We start from the raw sequence: 15,233 nt of genomic DNA on the forward strand, positions 1-15,233 counted from the left end.
AGATGGGTAAGAATATTAAACCTTACCTCCCAAAGGAGGTATGTTAGGCTTAGTAAGGCAATTTCTAGAACATATTAAAGATATACTCTAGTTAGCTCCAAATTCTCCCTGAATAATCTCACTTCCATTTCCTTTTCAAAGATTTCACAGTTCTGCCTGACCTTTCATAATCCTTTTTGAGATAACATGTTAATGTTTTTATTTAATAGGCAATCAACCTAGTTAGGTTCAAACTATAAGCTCTGTTGATCCTTGTGGATGGTTGCTTGAATCTCTGCTTAGTTCTGTAAGCCTTTGGAATGCTAGCCTCCTAATAGACCATTGGGTTTAAAAGGCCAACAAACTGTCTAAGTTCTAGACTAAATTCTGTCCCAGTTTCCTGTTTACTTAGTAGACTTCCGAGTCCTGAAATGGTATAGCAAAGGGTACAACTATTAATAATAAAATATAATTTTATGATTTTGTTACCTAATCAATATGAATTTGAGCACATGTATAATTTTGAGATTAACCTAAATTCTTGCTGGTTCATATACACATGAAAAAAGAAATTCCCTTCTTCTGTACTCTTCCTTCCAGGCTCTCCAATTCACTGTCCTGCCTTACCAGACTTCTTTTCATGGTTTCTGCTTGTATTTTTAAAATTATTGCCCTTGTGGTTTTGGATATACAATGTCACCCTTTCCTTTTAAATTAAAAAATATCTTTAGGCATTTTAAATGTTTTCCATATTTGAGTCTTTATCTGGAAATCAGCAAGGTATATGCCTCTTCCTACTGGACTGGGCTATTTAGATCCATCATTTTGAGTATACTAGAGGAAGTATGATGAAATAATCAATAACTTGCTGCCTCAAATTTCTAAATATTTTTTATTAATAGTATTTCTTACACAAAGGAAAGGCATTATTGTTGTATCTCAAAGAACAAGAAGGGTAGCCATAGGTGATCATAAATACAGTTTGCTACAATTAGAGATTTTTTGGAAAAACAAATTTAAAAGTTTAAATAGCTTATAGATAAAAGAAGATAAACATCAGAGATGGGGCTTTCATGAGAAATGCTGAATGAAACTGATGTGGCAGTATCTATAAGCAGATATAAATGGGAGACTGAAATTACGTTTTAGGGTAGGTTGAATAGCAGAGAGATACAATTTTGTAAAATTATATTTTAAAGATGGGGTTTTGCTATGTTGACCAGACTGGGGTGCAGTGGCTATTCATGGGTGTGATCATAGGGGAGTCTCCAATTCCTGGACTCAAGCAATCCTCTTGCCTCAACCTCCTGAGTAAATTTTGAAGATATTTCTATTTTGGTGGTATTTTGCTTGAAGTCCTCTTGCCTCAACTTCCTGAGTAAAAATTTTGAAGATATTTCTATTTTGGGGGTATTTTGCTTGAAGTCTTAAGAGAAAGTAAGTGAGGAATATTTAAGGAAAACTAAGGTTTAATACAGTCAGCAAATATCATGCAAGTTTTTTTTTGGTAACTTAATACCTGCTCTTCTACTTCCTGATAGACCGTTGGGCTTAAAAGGCTTACGAGCCGTCTAAGTTCTTTACTGAATTCTGTCCCAGTTTCCTGTTTACTTAGTAGACGTCTGAGTCCTGAAATGGAATAGCAAAGGGTACAACTATTATTATAATAATAAAATACAATTTTGTTATCTAATCAGTATTAATTTGAGGCTAAAATGTCTGGCTTAAAAACAAATGAAAACAAGATTAATCACATGATTTTTCATTCACATTTTCTCAGAGATTTCTAGGTTGAAGTCTTTAAGATAGCTATCCCTTCTGAGAATTCCTACATGCTAAACTGTGAGATCTGATTAAAAAAATACTCTGTATAGACAATCTCTTTAATAAAAAAATAAAAGAGGGGGATGGAATCACTGTGGTAAATCAAAAAGTAGAGATAGGTTTTTTTTTGTTTGAACATAAGTATCTTAAATAGAAACATTGTAAAGATAATTACTATAAACACATATTCAGTAAATGCTTGTCCTGTGGAAGCACTTATGCAGTTTATTATTAGTCACTATTAATTGAGAAATATTACTATTAAATATAAACATATGGTAACATATATAATTTGGGGCAAATCAATAGGTTCCTGAGAAAACATTATAGGTGAAGTGCTATAACACTAGGATAGTACATTTTCATGACAAAATAATACATAGTAGTAGTAAAAGGTACAAAGTAAGTACTATTTCCAGTTTATGTGGAAATGATATATTATAATGTATGTATTCAAAATAAATACATAAGGCAAAATTGCCTCCTAGTGTATAATTAAGGAAACCACTATATGAATCTTTTAATGTTTTATACTCTCTTCAAGACCCAAGTTCTCAGCAGTATTAATAATTGTAAAATATCTTCAGGAACCTGAATAAGTTCTGCTATTGAGATATGTCAAAGAAAGGGAGAAGGATCCAGTCATTATAAAATTCCTTTATAAAGACTTGTTGGACATTCATATTTCTTTAGCAATCCAATTAGAGAATTGAAAAATGTCTATCTGGCACAATATCAACTAAAGAGCTCTATTACTGGTACTTTCTCTCTCTATTCCTATAATACCCCCAGTAATGACTAATGCAAGGTATATTATTACAATGTCTTCAAAATCATCAAGAATGATAAAGACTTTCTACTTGTTTAGGTATTAAATGCATCATAGTATATTATAACCTTTAAAAATTCTCATACAGTATAACCCTATATTAATAAGTATATTTAATGAAATAGAAACCCATTTCCTGACCACACTGAAGAAGAAAAATAGATAATAATACATACATGGCTCTGGTCAGCAAAGAAATAAAACAAAGATAACATAAAACTTTGCTTGGGAATTACAAATATATATATACTACTTTGTGATCTTTGACAAATTACCATGTCTTTGTTTCTGTATCTACAAAATAAGGATAAGTATCTATCCCATAAGATTGTTGTAAAGATTTAATATTTTAATGCATATAAAGTATATAGAACAGTGCCTGACACACAGTAAATGCTCAATTAAATGGAAGCTATTATATGAGAACAGTAATATACTGACTCCTTTCATCCTCAAAATTTCTGACTTTTAATGCACATATTTGATTTTGGAGGTAAGGCAAATTTTTTCTATTCTTTTTGAGAAAAGGCAGTGTTGAGTAATTATTGATAGTTCAAAATACCAAAAGGGCTACTGGCCTCTCAAGCACAGCTCCATTTTCTCCACTAAAACTGGTCTTGATAAGGTCACTGATCTTTTTGGTCATTATTTTACTATACTACATGGTATATTCAACACACAACCTTTTCGTCAGAGAGGGAGTAAATATTTATTACAACCTGATCAACAAAGTACCTACCTCATGCCATCTGTATTGACATGAAGACAGCTTGATTATATAAAGACTCTGTCTTCTGAATTGGTATCTGTTGTGAGTTTTATCTACATAGTTCAGTTATTAACTCTTCAAAATATAAGAATTTTGTTTTTCATAAACCATCAATAAACATTTTCTTTTTGAGAATCCCATGAAAAGAAAGAATGAATGCAGTACCTTTGTAGCAGGCACTTTGTCTCAGTAAAATCAAAATTTCCTGATGGGATTCAGCCATCAACAGTAGGAGTTTTGTAGCAGAACTTCTTATGACTGGACTAGAAGTTGAAAAAAGCTTGAAAATAACTTCATCTAAAATGGAATGCAGGGCTTTTCCTCTTATTCTGAGTAAATCACCACTAATAGAACAAAATTTTAAAAAGTACCATTACTAATGGATGCACAGGTATCACAACAAATTTAAAATAAAAGATTCAGTAACTTAATGCTGGACTGTGTCCTGATCCAAGAATATAACCACTTTTTAAAATATATAGGTTGAGTCCAAGAATATATCATATTCGGTCACTTAATATTTATTGAATTTCTACTATGTGCAAGGTACCACGTGTGCTAGGTACAACAGAGAATACAAAGTAGCCAAAGGCCGTCTCCTTAGAGAAGCCTTCAATCAAATCAAGGAGGAAAGGTAAATGTGCAAAATATTAAACAATAAATAATTCAAAAGCTTCAAGGCAACGATAAAAGTGAAATCAAGACGAGTACACAGTTAATTGTTAAATGATGTACAAAGACAAAAATGCCATAGGAATTCTGTCATGTTCTTAATATAGGAGAAACTTAAATCTTTCCTTGGTATTTCCTTCATTATACTAACAATCTCGTCTTGCATTACTGATGTCATGGAAAATTATTTAAAACTTAGAATTAGTCAAAAGGATGGGGTTAATGAGTGTCCTTTCACTTACCCCCTTAAGGGGCATGTGATTTTCTAGGCATATGTACCTCTGTTTTATTTTCTACTCACTATAAAAATATTTTACAATTCTGTAAAAATAGAGGTTGGCTGATAGAAAACAAAGCCAAAGATTCCTATCTAAGAACAATGTAAACAGAATCTTATTCAAAGCAATACAAATGATTTCTGTCCAGTAGACAAAGGTAATTCTAAAAGCTACATTGCTTTACAAGACATTAAAGTCATATTTTTCTATTAGTAAATTAAAAAAAAGCTATCAGCAAATTGATTTCTATGTTCCTTCGACAAACCAACTCCATAAATCTATTTTCCTCAAATTCTCCTTTGAACCTGTATAGATATCTTATTTTTTCCCTTATTAATTAATGAGATGAATAAAATTTTGAGCAGTTAAAACTTATATTTGTGTAAGACTCATGTTTGAGCTTTTTGAAAATTGTACTTTAGTAATGACTAAAATAATTTTGTTAAGAGAAAAAGTGATCAGCAAGATACCTTAAATGTAAAAATCTTTAGGTTGAAAGACTTTATAAAGTCACCCAATCAAAATATGTGAGAATCTCTGACATCTACTTCTGTGCCACTGCGTCTTTTAAATAGTATTCCCTATGCCGAGGATGCTCACCCTTTCCCATCAGTCAATGTTATCACACCATTCAAAACTCAGATAAAAAATATGCTCATCTCAGAAAGCCTTCCACAGATATCCCTATCCCAATCTGGTCACATCTTTATTCCATATCCAACCAAGAGTTTGTGAGTTTGTGCTGTAATGTTAATATGCTTGTTTAAATGCTTTTAGATGCTCTTCAACTTCCTAATCTTAAAGACATCCTCTCTATACCACTAACTACCATCTTATCTCTCTGCTTCTCTTCTAATCTAAAATTCTCTGTTACCACTACCTCACTTCTCATTTCTCAAACAACTGCTTCTGGTTTTCATTTTTTTACTATTTCACTATATTATCTTTGATAAGTTCATTTCATCAGTATAATCTCCAAATGTCACGTCACATATATATTATATGCGATTATTTTCCTAGACTTGTTTGTATCTGATATTCTTTACCTATTCAGCTTCTGTAATACAAAGTTCTGGTCTCCCCTCTACCTTCCACCCATACTTTTCTGAGCATTCTTTCTCATTTGTCTTTATGGACTCCACTTCCCCAGTATAACGCTAAAAGGTTATTCCCCAAGACTCTGTTTTCAAGCCATTTCTTTTCTCTCTATTCATACTCCCCTTGTCTTCTGTCATGTTTTTCATTACCACGTATAAGCTGATTTGTAAATCTGTAACTCTAGTCCAGATCTCTTGCAGAAGTCAGTTTACTTATTCACCTAATGGACATTTGAGTTATTGCCAGTCCTTGGTTATTACAAATAAACCTCAATGGACATTTGTGTATAAGTCTTTATATAGATACTTTTACTGACTGTTAAACTACCTATACACAACACAACCAACAATGAATTCATCATCTGTCTCACAAAACCAACTCCTCATATATTCAACATACCAGTCTGTCTAACCAATATAGAAAGCTTGGTATCATACCTGACTGCACGTTTTATTTTACTACCTCATATCAAAACACTCACCAAGTCCTCATAATTTTTGTTTTTAATAGCTTTTTAAAAATAATTGATATATAACAAACTGCACATATGTAAAGCATATAATTTCATCAGTTTGACACGTTTCACCAACATAAAACAAGAAAATGAATATATCCATCACCCCACAAAGCTTCCTTGTATTTCACTGTAGTTCCTCCCTTGTTGCCTTCCCTATTATTCTATCCCCAGTTAACAACTGATTTGCTTTCTGAGAAACTTCCCTTCTATTACAACTTCACTGAGAGGCTTTTTTTTTTTTTAATTAAAATCAGGAGTAGATAGATTTTGTCAGAAGCTTTTTCTATTATCTACTGTTATGTTTTTTTCATTTTTAGCTTGTTAACATAAGTTACAATGATTGACTTTAGAATATGAAACCAGCCCTAAATCCCAGGATAAACCAGACTTATTAATGAGGTATTAACTTTTTAATATATTGTTGAATTTGACATTAAAATTTTGTTCAGAACATTTGTATCTATGTTTATGAGTATACTGATGAGTAGTTTTCTTTTCTTATGTCTTTGCTTTGTTTTGTTATCAGGATAATAGAGACCTCATAGAAAGAGTTGAAAAGTACTTCCTCCTTTTTGATTTTCTAGAAAAGTTTGCTTAAGATTATTTTTTCATCCTGAAGTGCCTAATAGAATTTACTAGTGAAAAAGCTATCCAGACCCGGAGTTCTCTTTGTGGGAGAGTTTTTAGCTATAAATTAAGTTTTCTTTATAGCTATCTAGAGTATATTTGGGTTATCTATTGCTTCTTGAGTAAATTTTGGTAGTTTGTGTCTTTCAATAAATTTGTCCATTTCATCTAAGTTGTTGAATTTATAAGCATAAAGTTTTTCATATTATTCCCTTGTGATACTTTTAGAATCTGTAGACTCTTGTGATGTTACCTCTCTAATTCCTGAGATTGGTCATTTGTATTCTTTCTTTTCCTTTCTGTATTAATCTTGCTACAGGTTTCTTCTTCTCAAAGAACCAGTTTATGGTTTAATTTGTTTTCTCAAAGAACTTGAATCTTCTCAAAGAACCAGTTTATGGTTTATTTTCTCTATCACTTTTGCTTACTATTTTACTGATTTCTTCTCAACCTTTACCATTTTCTTTCTTCTGCTTAGAGTTTAATTCCCCTTTTTTCCCCTACTTTATTAAAGGGGAAAGCTGAGGTCAATGATTTGAGATTTTTCTTCGTTTCTAATACATAGACGTTAGTGATGTAAAATTTCCCCTAAATGTTATTCTGATTTCATTAAGAATTTCCCCAGAAATTCTCATGTTGTGTTTTTGTTTCCATTGATTTAAAAATAATGTCTAATTTCACTTTTCATTTCTTCTTTGTCTTATGAGTTATTTGGATGAATGTTATTATTTCCCACATATCTGGGGACTTTAGAGATCTTCTTGGTATCAATTTCCAACTTAACTCCATCGAGGCCAGAGAACATACTTTGTATAACTGAAATCCTTTTACGTTTCTTTTTTCTTTTTTTTGAGACACAGTCTCACTCTGTCACCCAGGCTAGGGTGCAGTGACATGATCTCAACTCACTTTAATCTCTACCTCCTGGGCTCAAGTGATTCTCCCACCTCAGCATCCCAAGTAGCTGGGACTAGAGGCACGTGCCAACATGCCTGGCTAATTTTTGTACTTTTGGTAGAGCTGGGGTTTTGCCATGTTGCCTAAACTGGTCTCAAACTCCTGGACTTGAGCAATCTGCTCACCTCAGCCTCCCAAACTGCTGAGATTACAGTAGTGAGTCACCGTGCCCGGCCTCCTTTATGTTTCTTGGGACTTTATTTATGGCCTGGAATATGCATCCTTCTCTGTAAATGTTCCATCTGCATTTGAAAAGAATATGTATTCTGCTACTGTTTGGTCGAAAGTTTTTAAAATGTCAATTAGGTCAAACTGGTCGATATTACTGTTCAGATCTTCTGTGGACATACTAATTTTTTGTCTACTTACTCTATTAATTATCAAAACAGGTATATTAATATCTTTTGCTCTAACTGAGGATTTATTTCTCCTTGCAGTTCTTGTCAATTTTTGTTAATATATCTTAAAACTTTATTAGGTCAATAAACATGTCCTCTTGATGAACTGACTTTCTTATGATTATGAAATAACCTTCTTTAGCACTAGTAATATTCTTTGTTCTGTAACTTAATCTGATACTAATACAGGTACTTCAACTTTCTGTAGTATACGCATGGTGTATCTTGTTCCACCCCATTATTTTTAACCTATTTGTGTCTTTATATTTAAGGTGCATTTCTGGTAGACAGTATGTAGTAGGCTTGTACTTTTTAAATCCAATCTGTCAATCTGTCTTTTAACTTTAGTTTTTCAACATTATCTAATATAGATAGGTTCAAATCTACCACTTGGCTTTGTTTCTCCTTTGTTCTTTTTTTTACTGGCTTCTTCTGGATTGTGTATTTTTTAATGATTCATTTTTATTGCCTTTGTTGACTTATCAGCTGTAAATTCTTTGTTTTGCTATTTTCTTCATTGCTTTGAGGCTCAAAGTATGTATCAATGTATCACAGTCTCATCACTTATCACAGTGATATTATACCACGTCATGTATAGTATAAAAGCCTCACATCAGTATGCTTCCATTATCTCCTCCCAGCCTTCATGCCTTTGTTGGAATACATTTTCTGCATGTTTCTCAAATACATTATTACTTTTGTGTAGGCAAATATAGATATATTAAAATAATATAAGAAAAACAATCTTATATGTTTATGTAATCACCATTTCTGATACTCTTTATTTCTTTGTGTAGATGAATTTTCCTTCTGGCAGAAGGACTTCCTTAAATATTTCTTGTAGTGTTGGTCTGCTGGTGATTTCTGGAGAAGTATTTCATCTTGGCTTTTGAATACTTTTCTGCTGAGTATAAAAAGTTTGACAGTTTTCTTTTTTAGTATTCAACTGTCTTTTTACTCCTGTTGCTTCTGATAAGAAAGTTGCTGTCATTCTTATTTGTATTTCTCTATATAATGTTTTTTCATCTCTGGTTGCTTTTAAGATTTTCTCTTTATCACTGGTTTGAGCATTTTCATTATGATGTGCCTCCATGTAGAATTTTCTTCATATTTATTGTCCTTGGGGTTTGATGACCGTTTTGAATCTGTATGTTTACAGTTTTCATCAAATTTGGTAAATGTTCAGCTTCAAACTTTTTTTCTGACCCTACTGCCTACTTTATATACTCTGATTACACCTATGTAAGGTTGCTCAAAGTTGTCCCACAGTTCACTGATACGCTTTTCTTGTTTCTTTTTTGTTTCATTTTGGATCGTTTCTACTAATAGGCCTTAAAGTTCACTAATCTGCAGTGTTAATCTGCTGTTAATCCCATCCAGTGTATTTTTCATCTCAGATATTGTAGATTTCATCTCTAGAAGTTCACCTTGAGTCATATATGTCTCTGTTCAACTTTTTGAGTATATGGAATATGGTTATAATAACTTGTATCCTTGTCTGTTAATTCCAGCATATGTATCAGTCTTGATTAACTAATTCTTCTTATTTTAGATCCTGTTTTCTTATTTATTTGCATGCCCAGTACTTCTTTGCATGCAAGATATTGTGAATTTTATCTTGTGGCTGATCAGAAAAAAAAAAAAAATCAGTGCCAGTAAAATGAAATCACCTGTTGAACTGTAGTATATTTTGTAGCACAGTCATAACTGTAGAATATATCAGTTTGAAGTAACTGCAAGAAATGGTCATTTTGGAGTAATAAAGAAAAAGAAAAAACAAGTCATCAAAGCAAATATTCTGTGATGGCACAAGTGAGATTTTTCTCATCCTTTTTAAAGCCAAATGAAAGCATAACCATTTCTAGTGAACTTCCTACCTTTGAATAACCTACAATAAAAAGATTTTCAAATAAAGGCAGGCTCAATAACCATATGCAGTTAAGTTACTTGGAAACAGTTTGACCCTTTTGGGTCTTGCTTTTATGATCTGAAATAGTGCTCATTCTAATGCTAATTATTCCTCACTACTGGGGTAAAACCTTCCTGAACACTCTATCCAATGACCCACTCCTTATGACCCACTGTCTAAGCTTTCCAGTTTGGCTGCTGGAAACAGGCACTATTTCTGGCCCTGTGTGAGCTCCTTGCACTGTTCCTATTAATCCTTTGGGATTATTGTTTTCCTTGGCATTGGGTAGTTCCTTACATATATGTGCAGTCAGTACTCTACTTAATACTTGAAGGATACCCTCTGCAGATTTCTAGGGTTCTTTGTGTGTATAGGTCTCGTCTTTAGTATTCTGTATTGTGAACTCCAGCCATCTTGTTTTCTCCAGATTCTGAGATCACTTCAATTCAACTTGGCTGGGATGCCTCTCCATATACTTTAACCTGGAAACTCTCTCAATACTGTTAGAGCAATTCTAAGATTCACCTCATTTATTCCTTTTTCTCTGGGCTTACTTTCTTTCACTGACTGATGTCCAGTTTCTCAAAAAATTACATTTCATGTTTTTGTCCTTTTTTTCAGGTGGGAGAATACATCCATCCCTACTATTCCATCTTGATCAGAAGTGGAAGTAAAGTCCTGATGATTATATATAATTCATTATTTTAAAAACTTCATTTCCCAGGTACCAATGCCCAAGGACAAGATTTCATTACTTCACTTGGATTAGTATGATTGCCTTTTTTGTCTAGAGTTTTCTTCCCCCAATCTTTCCTTCATATAATCACCAGAATGACAAAACTGAAATGTAATCTGACTACTTTTATCTACCTTAAAAATCTTCAATGGTCCCATGGTTTATAGGATAAGACTACGTTTGCTTAACACAGCATATAAATTCATGACTTTGAATCTCAACTGAGCTTGCTAGCCACTTCCCTATACGGAACTTTAAATCCTAACAATTAATTTGTACCTACTTTTCATCCTCAGCATGTTGTTTCTTATCTCTGTGCTTTTGCTTATGTTGCCTGGAAATACTGCTTTCTCTTACTCCTTTTCCTCCCTGGCCAATATATCATCTTTGAAATTTCATCTCAGATATTACCTTCTCCAGGAAGCATCTCCCCTCAGTTTGGGATAGAAGGTCCTTTAACACTTATGCTCACCTTTAACATTGTAACTTAATGCATTATGATATAATGATGTTTGTGTGTCTGTCTTTTCCATTCTATTGTAAGCTCTTTGAAGACAAGGTTTATAACTTAATCAACTCTATAACTGCAATGACAGACATAGCAACTGTATAATAAATTCATAGTAAACTAAAAGAATGAATTATTTCAATTGTGCATACTCTGCCCTTCCATTTTAATCTGAAGAATTGTCAGTTGCTTCTTTTACACCCTTCTTGACCATCTATAAAAATACCAAGCTTGAAGCTTATTAAATAAATGTGATTAAACATTTTTTGTTGTGATCTCAATATTTTTCTTCAGATATCACACTAATTCTCTTTTTTAACGCTGAGATTTGAGCTAAAACCTTCTTAAGCTCTTGGATAAGGTATCAATTTGATAAATTTCCAGTCTTTTGTAGTATTTTATATTAATTTTTTTTCTGAAAGACAATGGTGATGGAGCTTAAGCATTATATACAAATCACATGCAATCAATTTTAGCAAAATTGGAATAAAATTGGTAATGCTTCTGATAAAAAAAATCAAAAAATCAGTAACATTTTATAAATCCATGTCACCTGTTGATCTGTAGTATATTCTGTAGCATCATCAAGACTGTAGATCCTATTTGGACATTGTCAGTTTGCAGTAAGTGTAAGAAATGATCACTCTGTAGTACTAAAGGAAAAGAAAAAAACAAAAAGAAAGATTAACACAAAAATTTTATAACAAAGGAAGATTTTGTTCTTTTCAAACCAAATCAAAGCAGACCATTTCTGCTAAACTTTCTGACTTTGTATACTCTACAATAAAGGAGATTTTAAGATGTAAAATTCATGGTAATTTTAAATAGACATAAATAAGTCATTCCATTTTTATGAATATAATCAGAGAACAGGCATAAATACTAAGCTAAAAGTCTATTGTTATCTCTCTTTAAAACGAAAATAACATATCCTAAATCTGAATTGTTTTTCCTATCAATGAATTTCAGTGAATAAAAACAAATTTCTTGCAAAGACAGATTATAAGGGGATGGAAATGGCACAGATGACTATAATTGGTTGCTTACATCCTTAAAAAATTTAATTTTGTGACACATTGTTTTATATAATAATGAATACATTAACTACAAAAATTTCCTTTTATTGATTCGTAATCTTTAAGCTTTAAGCAGTCAGTTATAATGATTTAGCATTGGATACTTATACAAGTTGCTTAACCTCTTAGAAACTATTTCTTCATTTCTTCATTTGTAAAACTAGAAATAACAGCTCTCACATGAGCTAATGTAAAATGTCCTAGAACAGGGAATGTTTCTAATAAATGTCAGTTTCCATTCCATTGTATGCTCAATAACTAAGCATAACTACCAAAGGTATTAGTTATACTAACTGAAAGTAGTTGCCTTTGGAAAATGGGAAATGGAGTGGGCATGAGGGCCAGGGATTGTCTGTGTGTTTTAATGATCCTTACGGGACTACTTGACTCTCTAAATTATGTGCATGCATGATTCTAAGGAGAAAAGCTACAAGTAAAATTTCAGTTCAAGTATTACTTAAAAAAATTCTTATAGTGTTGCATCTATATTAGATGAAATTTTTCAAGAGAGCAGAAAGAGTGCCATGAATGTCACTAAGAATTATTTTCTCAGTCTTAAGAAAACATAATACAAAACTTATACATGTTTGTGTTTCTCAATGTAAACAAAAACATCCTATAACTTCCAAGTTCGCTAAAAGGTCATTAAATAAAAGCTTACACTTACTTGGATAATTAGGCTATATGAGTTAAATCATATCCACCCTGAATGTAGGGATTTCTCTCACAGTAGGTCTAAAACACTGCAATCTTTTAAACTTAAAACTTATTTTCAGGAATAAACTATTCAAATTATAATTTATCTTTATCTTAGATTTGCTAAACAGAAAAAGCTATCATCGATGTTGGCTATGTAAAACTGGAATATCCATTCTAAAAAAATTGTAAGCTTATTTCAACATGGTTTCATTTCAGTGTGGTTATCTATATAGTTAATGTGGCATTTATTTTTGGAAAAAAAGATCAAACCGTTAGCAGTTGACTCTACAATAGCTATTAGTCACATTAAAATCTTTTCTCTTACCATTCTGAATAAGTTCAACATGGCCTCCCACAAGCCAGAAGAGAGAATCAGTCACAATTTGGAAAAAGTGTAGTAATTCATCTTTTTCTTCAGCCTTAACATAAAAGATAAGCCCAGTTTACTTTTCTATCACTTTTTTTTTTTTTAAGAAGACTTCTCTCTGGAGAGTTAGAGGATACAGTTTCTGGATCTAACTTAGCTATTTATGAGGAACATGATTTTGTTGCCTTTAGTTTCTTAATTGTAAAACTTATGGTTATAGGATAGTAATATCTACTAGAAATGGTTGTTATCCAGATAAAATAAAACAATGTAAGTAGTGTAAGGACTACAAGTTGATACAAGCGGATTTATTAATACTTGCTATGCATCAGAATCACCTGTTGAAATTTTAAATACATCTATAGACAAGCTTCAGTTCAAATGTACTGAATTTGAATCTCCAAAGGCAAAGGCTGGATATCTCTATTTGCACAAAGTTAGGTGGGTGATTTGGTTATGCAACCAGGATGAAAAGAACTGCAATATTCAAATGTAGATGTAAGCATGAGAGGCATTATTGATAGTATATTTCAGTTCCAGTTTCTACTCATAAGTTTAGGAGGGCAGAGATCATGTCATTTAGCTCTCCACTATAAACTTGGTTTCTAGGACAGTTCTGACACATAGTAAACGTTCAATCAACATTAAGTAAACAAATAAATGACAATTTTTTTCTGGTTCTTCCTTTCTGGAAAGTAGGGTGAGAAATTATTATAAATTAGAGCCACAAGGAGAAATAAGAAGTATAGATTCCATTTACAATTTTGTCATTTATTGGCCATGTAATTTTAGTAGAATGTTAGTTAAAGGTCACTAATCTTATCCACGTCCTGAATGTTTGTACTATAGCACAAAAGTAATGATGAGACCAGCAAAAATATTATGATTGCCATGATTACTCTTTATAATAATGAGAGTATTTTCTTCCTAATATTCTAGCACAAAGCTATGTAAGTATTTAAGTAAACTGGCACATGCTGACTTGAATACAACAATTGAAAAAAAAACCCCTAAGAAAAGTCACAGTAGAAGAATCCTTTTAGTTTAGTAAACTATCTTTGCCAGAGTTTTGCCTAAAGATACATCAGAAAGGGCATGGTAATTCTCATTGCTGTCAATGAATCATTTATCTCAATAAAAATACAACAATAAAGAAAAGAAAAATATTATGAAAAGTACTGAAGGACTTTATAAATGAAAGGAATTAAGTGAATAAGTATATTTCTAATGAAAGTAACATCCAAATATATGTCTATATAACATATTAATAATTTTAATAATATATAAGAAAAAGTTATTAATGCTCTTAAATGGGAATATTAAATAAAGGTGCTATAAATAAAAGATAAAGCTTCTATAATGATCTGAGCTATTAATGAGACAGATTTTACAAACGAGGAAAATAAGATACAGTAAAATCCAGTGATTTGCTATAGAACCTAGAGTTAGTTTGTGGCACAACCAGCAAGAGAAATCAAATCCAACACAATTCCTATAGTTCATGTGGCTTCAACTAACCTAAATTAAAACTAAATCTAGCAAATTTTATTTAGTGCTAATGTCCCATAAAATGACAGTGGAGATACCAGAAATGGAATTGTAACGTATTATATGGAAAACATATGCTCTACCACTGAGTTAAATTCTCTGCTGGGGGGATCTTGCAAGGTGCCCAAATAGGAACAGCTCTGGTCTGCAGCTCCCAGAGAGACCAATGCAGAAGGCAGGTGATTTCTGCATTTCCAACTAAGGCACCTGGCTCATCTCACTGGGACTGCTTAGACAGCAGCGAATAGAAGCAGAGTGGGGCATCACCTCACCCAGGAAGTGCAAGGAGCCAGGGACCTCCCTCCCCTAGCCAAGGGAAGCCAAGAGGGACTGTGCTATCTGGCCCAGATACTACACTGTCTCAAATTTTTGCAACCTGCAGACCAGGAGATTCCTTGCCTACACCACCAGGGCCCTGGGTTTCAAGCACAAAACTGGGCGG

At 32.5% G+C, this 15,233-nt stretch overlaps 1 protein-coding gene across 1 annotated transcript in view; it reads right to left on the reverse strand.

The window, feature by feature from the left end:
- IQCB1 (IQ motif containing B1) overlaps window positions 1-15,233 on the reverse strand; it is an 80,776-nt gene that overhangs the window by 42,103 nt on the left and 23,440 nt on the right. The window contains exons 6-9 of the mRNA XM_064374689.1: window positions 13,202-13,295; window positions 11,655-11,754; window positions 3,567-3,745; window positions 1,499-1,608 (exon numbers count right to left, since the gene is read on the reverse strand). Coding sequence (XP_064230759.1) covers window positions 1,499-1,608; window positions 3,567-3,745; window positions 11,655-11,754; window positions 13,202-13,295 — 483 coding nt within the window. The remainder of the gene's footprint in view (window positions 1-1,498; window positions 1,609-3,566; window positions 3,746-11,654; window positions 11,755-13,201; window positions 13,296-15,233) is intronic.

The sequence above is a fragment of the Aotus nancymaae genome, unplaced genomic scaffold (assembly GCF_030222135.1).
Source record: "Aotus nancymaae isolate 86718 unplaced genomic scaffold, 86718_ANA_hifiasm-v0.15.2.pri h1tg000011l, whole genome shotgun sequence".
NCBI lineage: Eukaryota > Metazoa > Chordata > Mammalia > Primates > Aotidae > Aotus > Aotus nancymaae.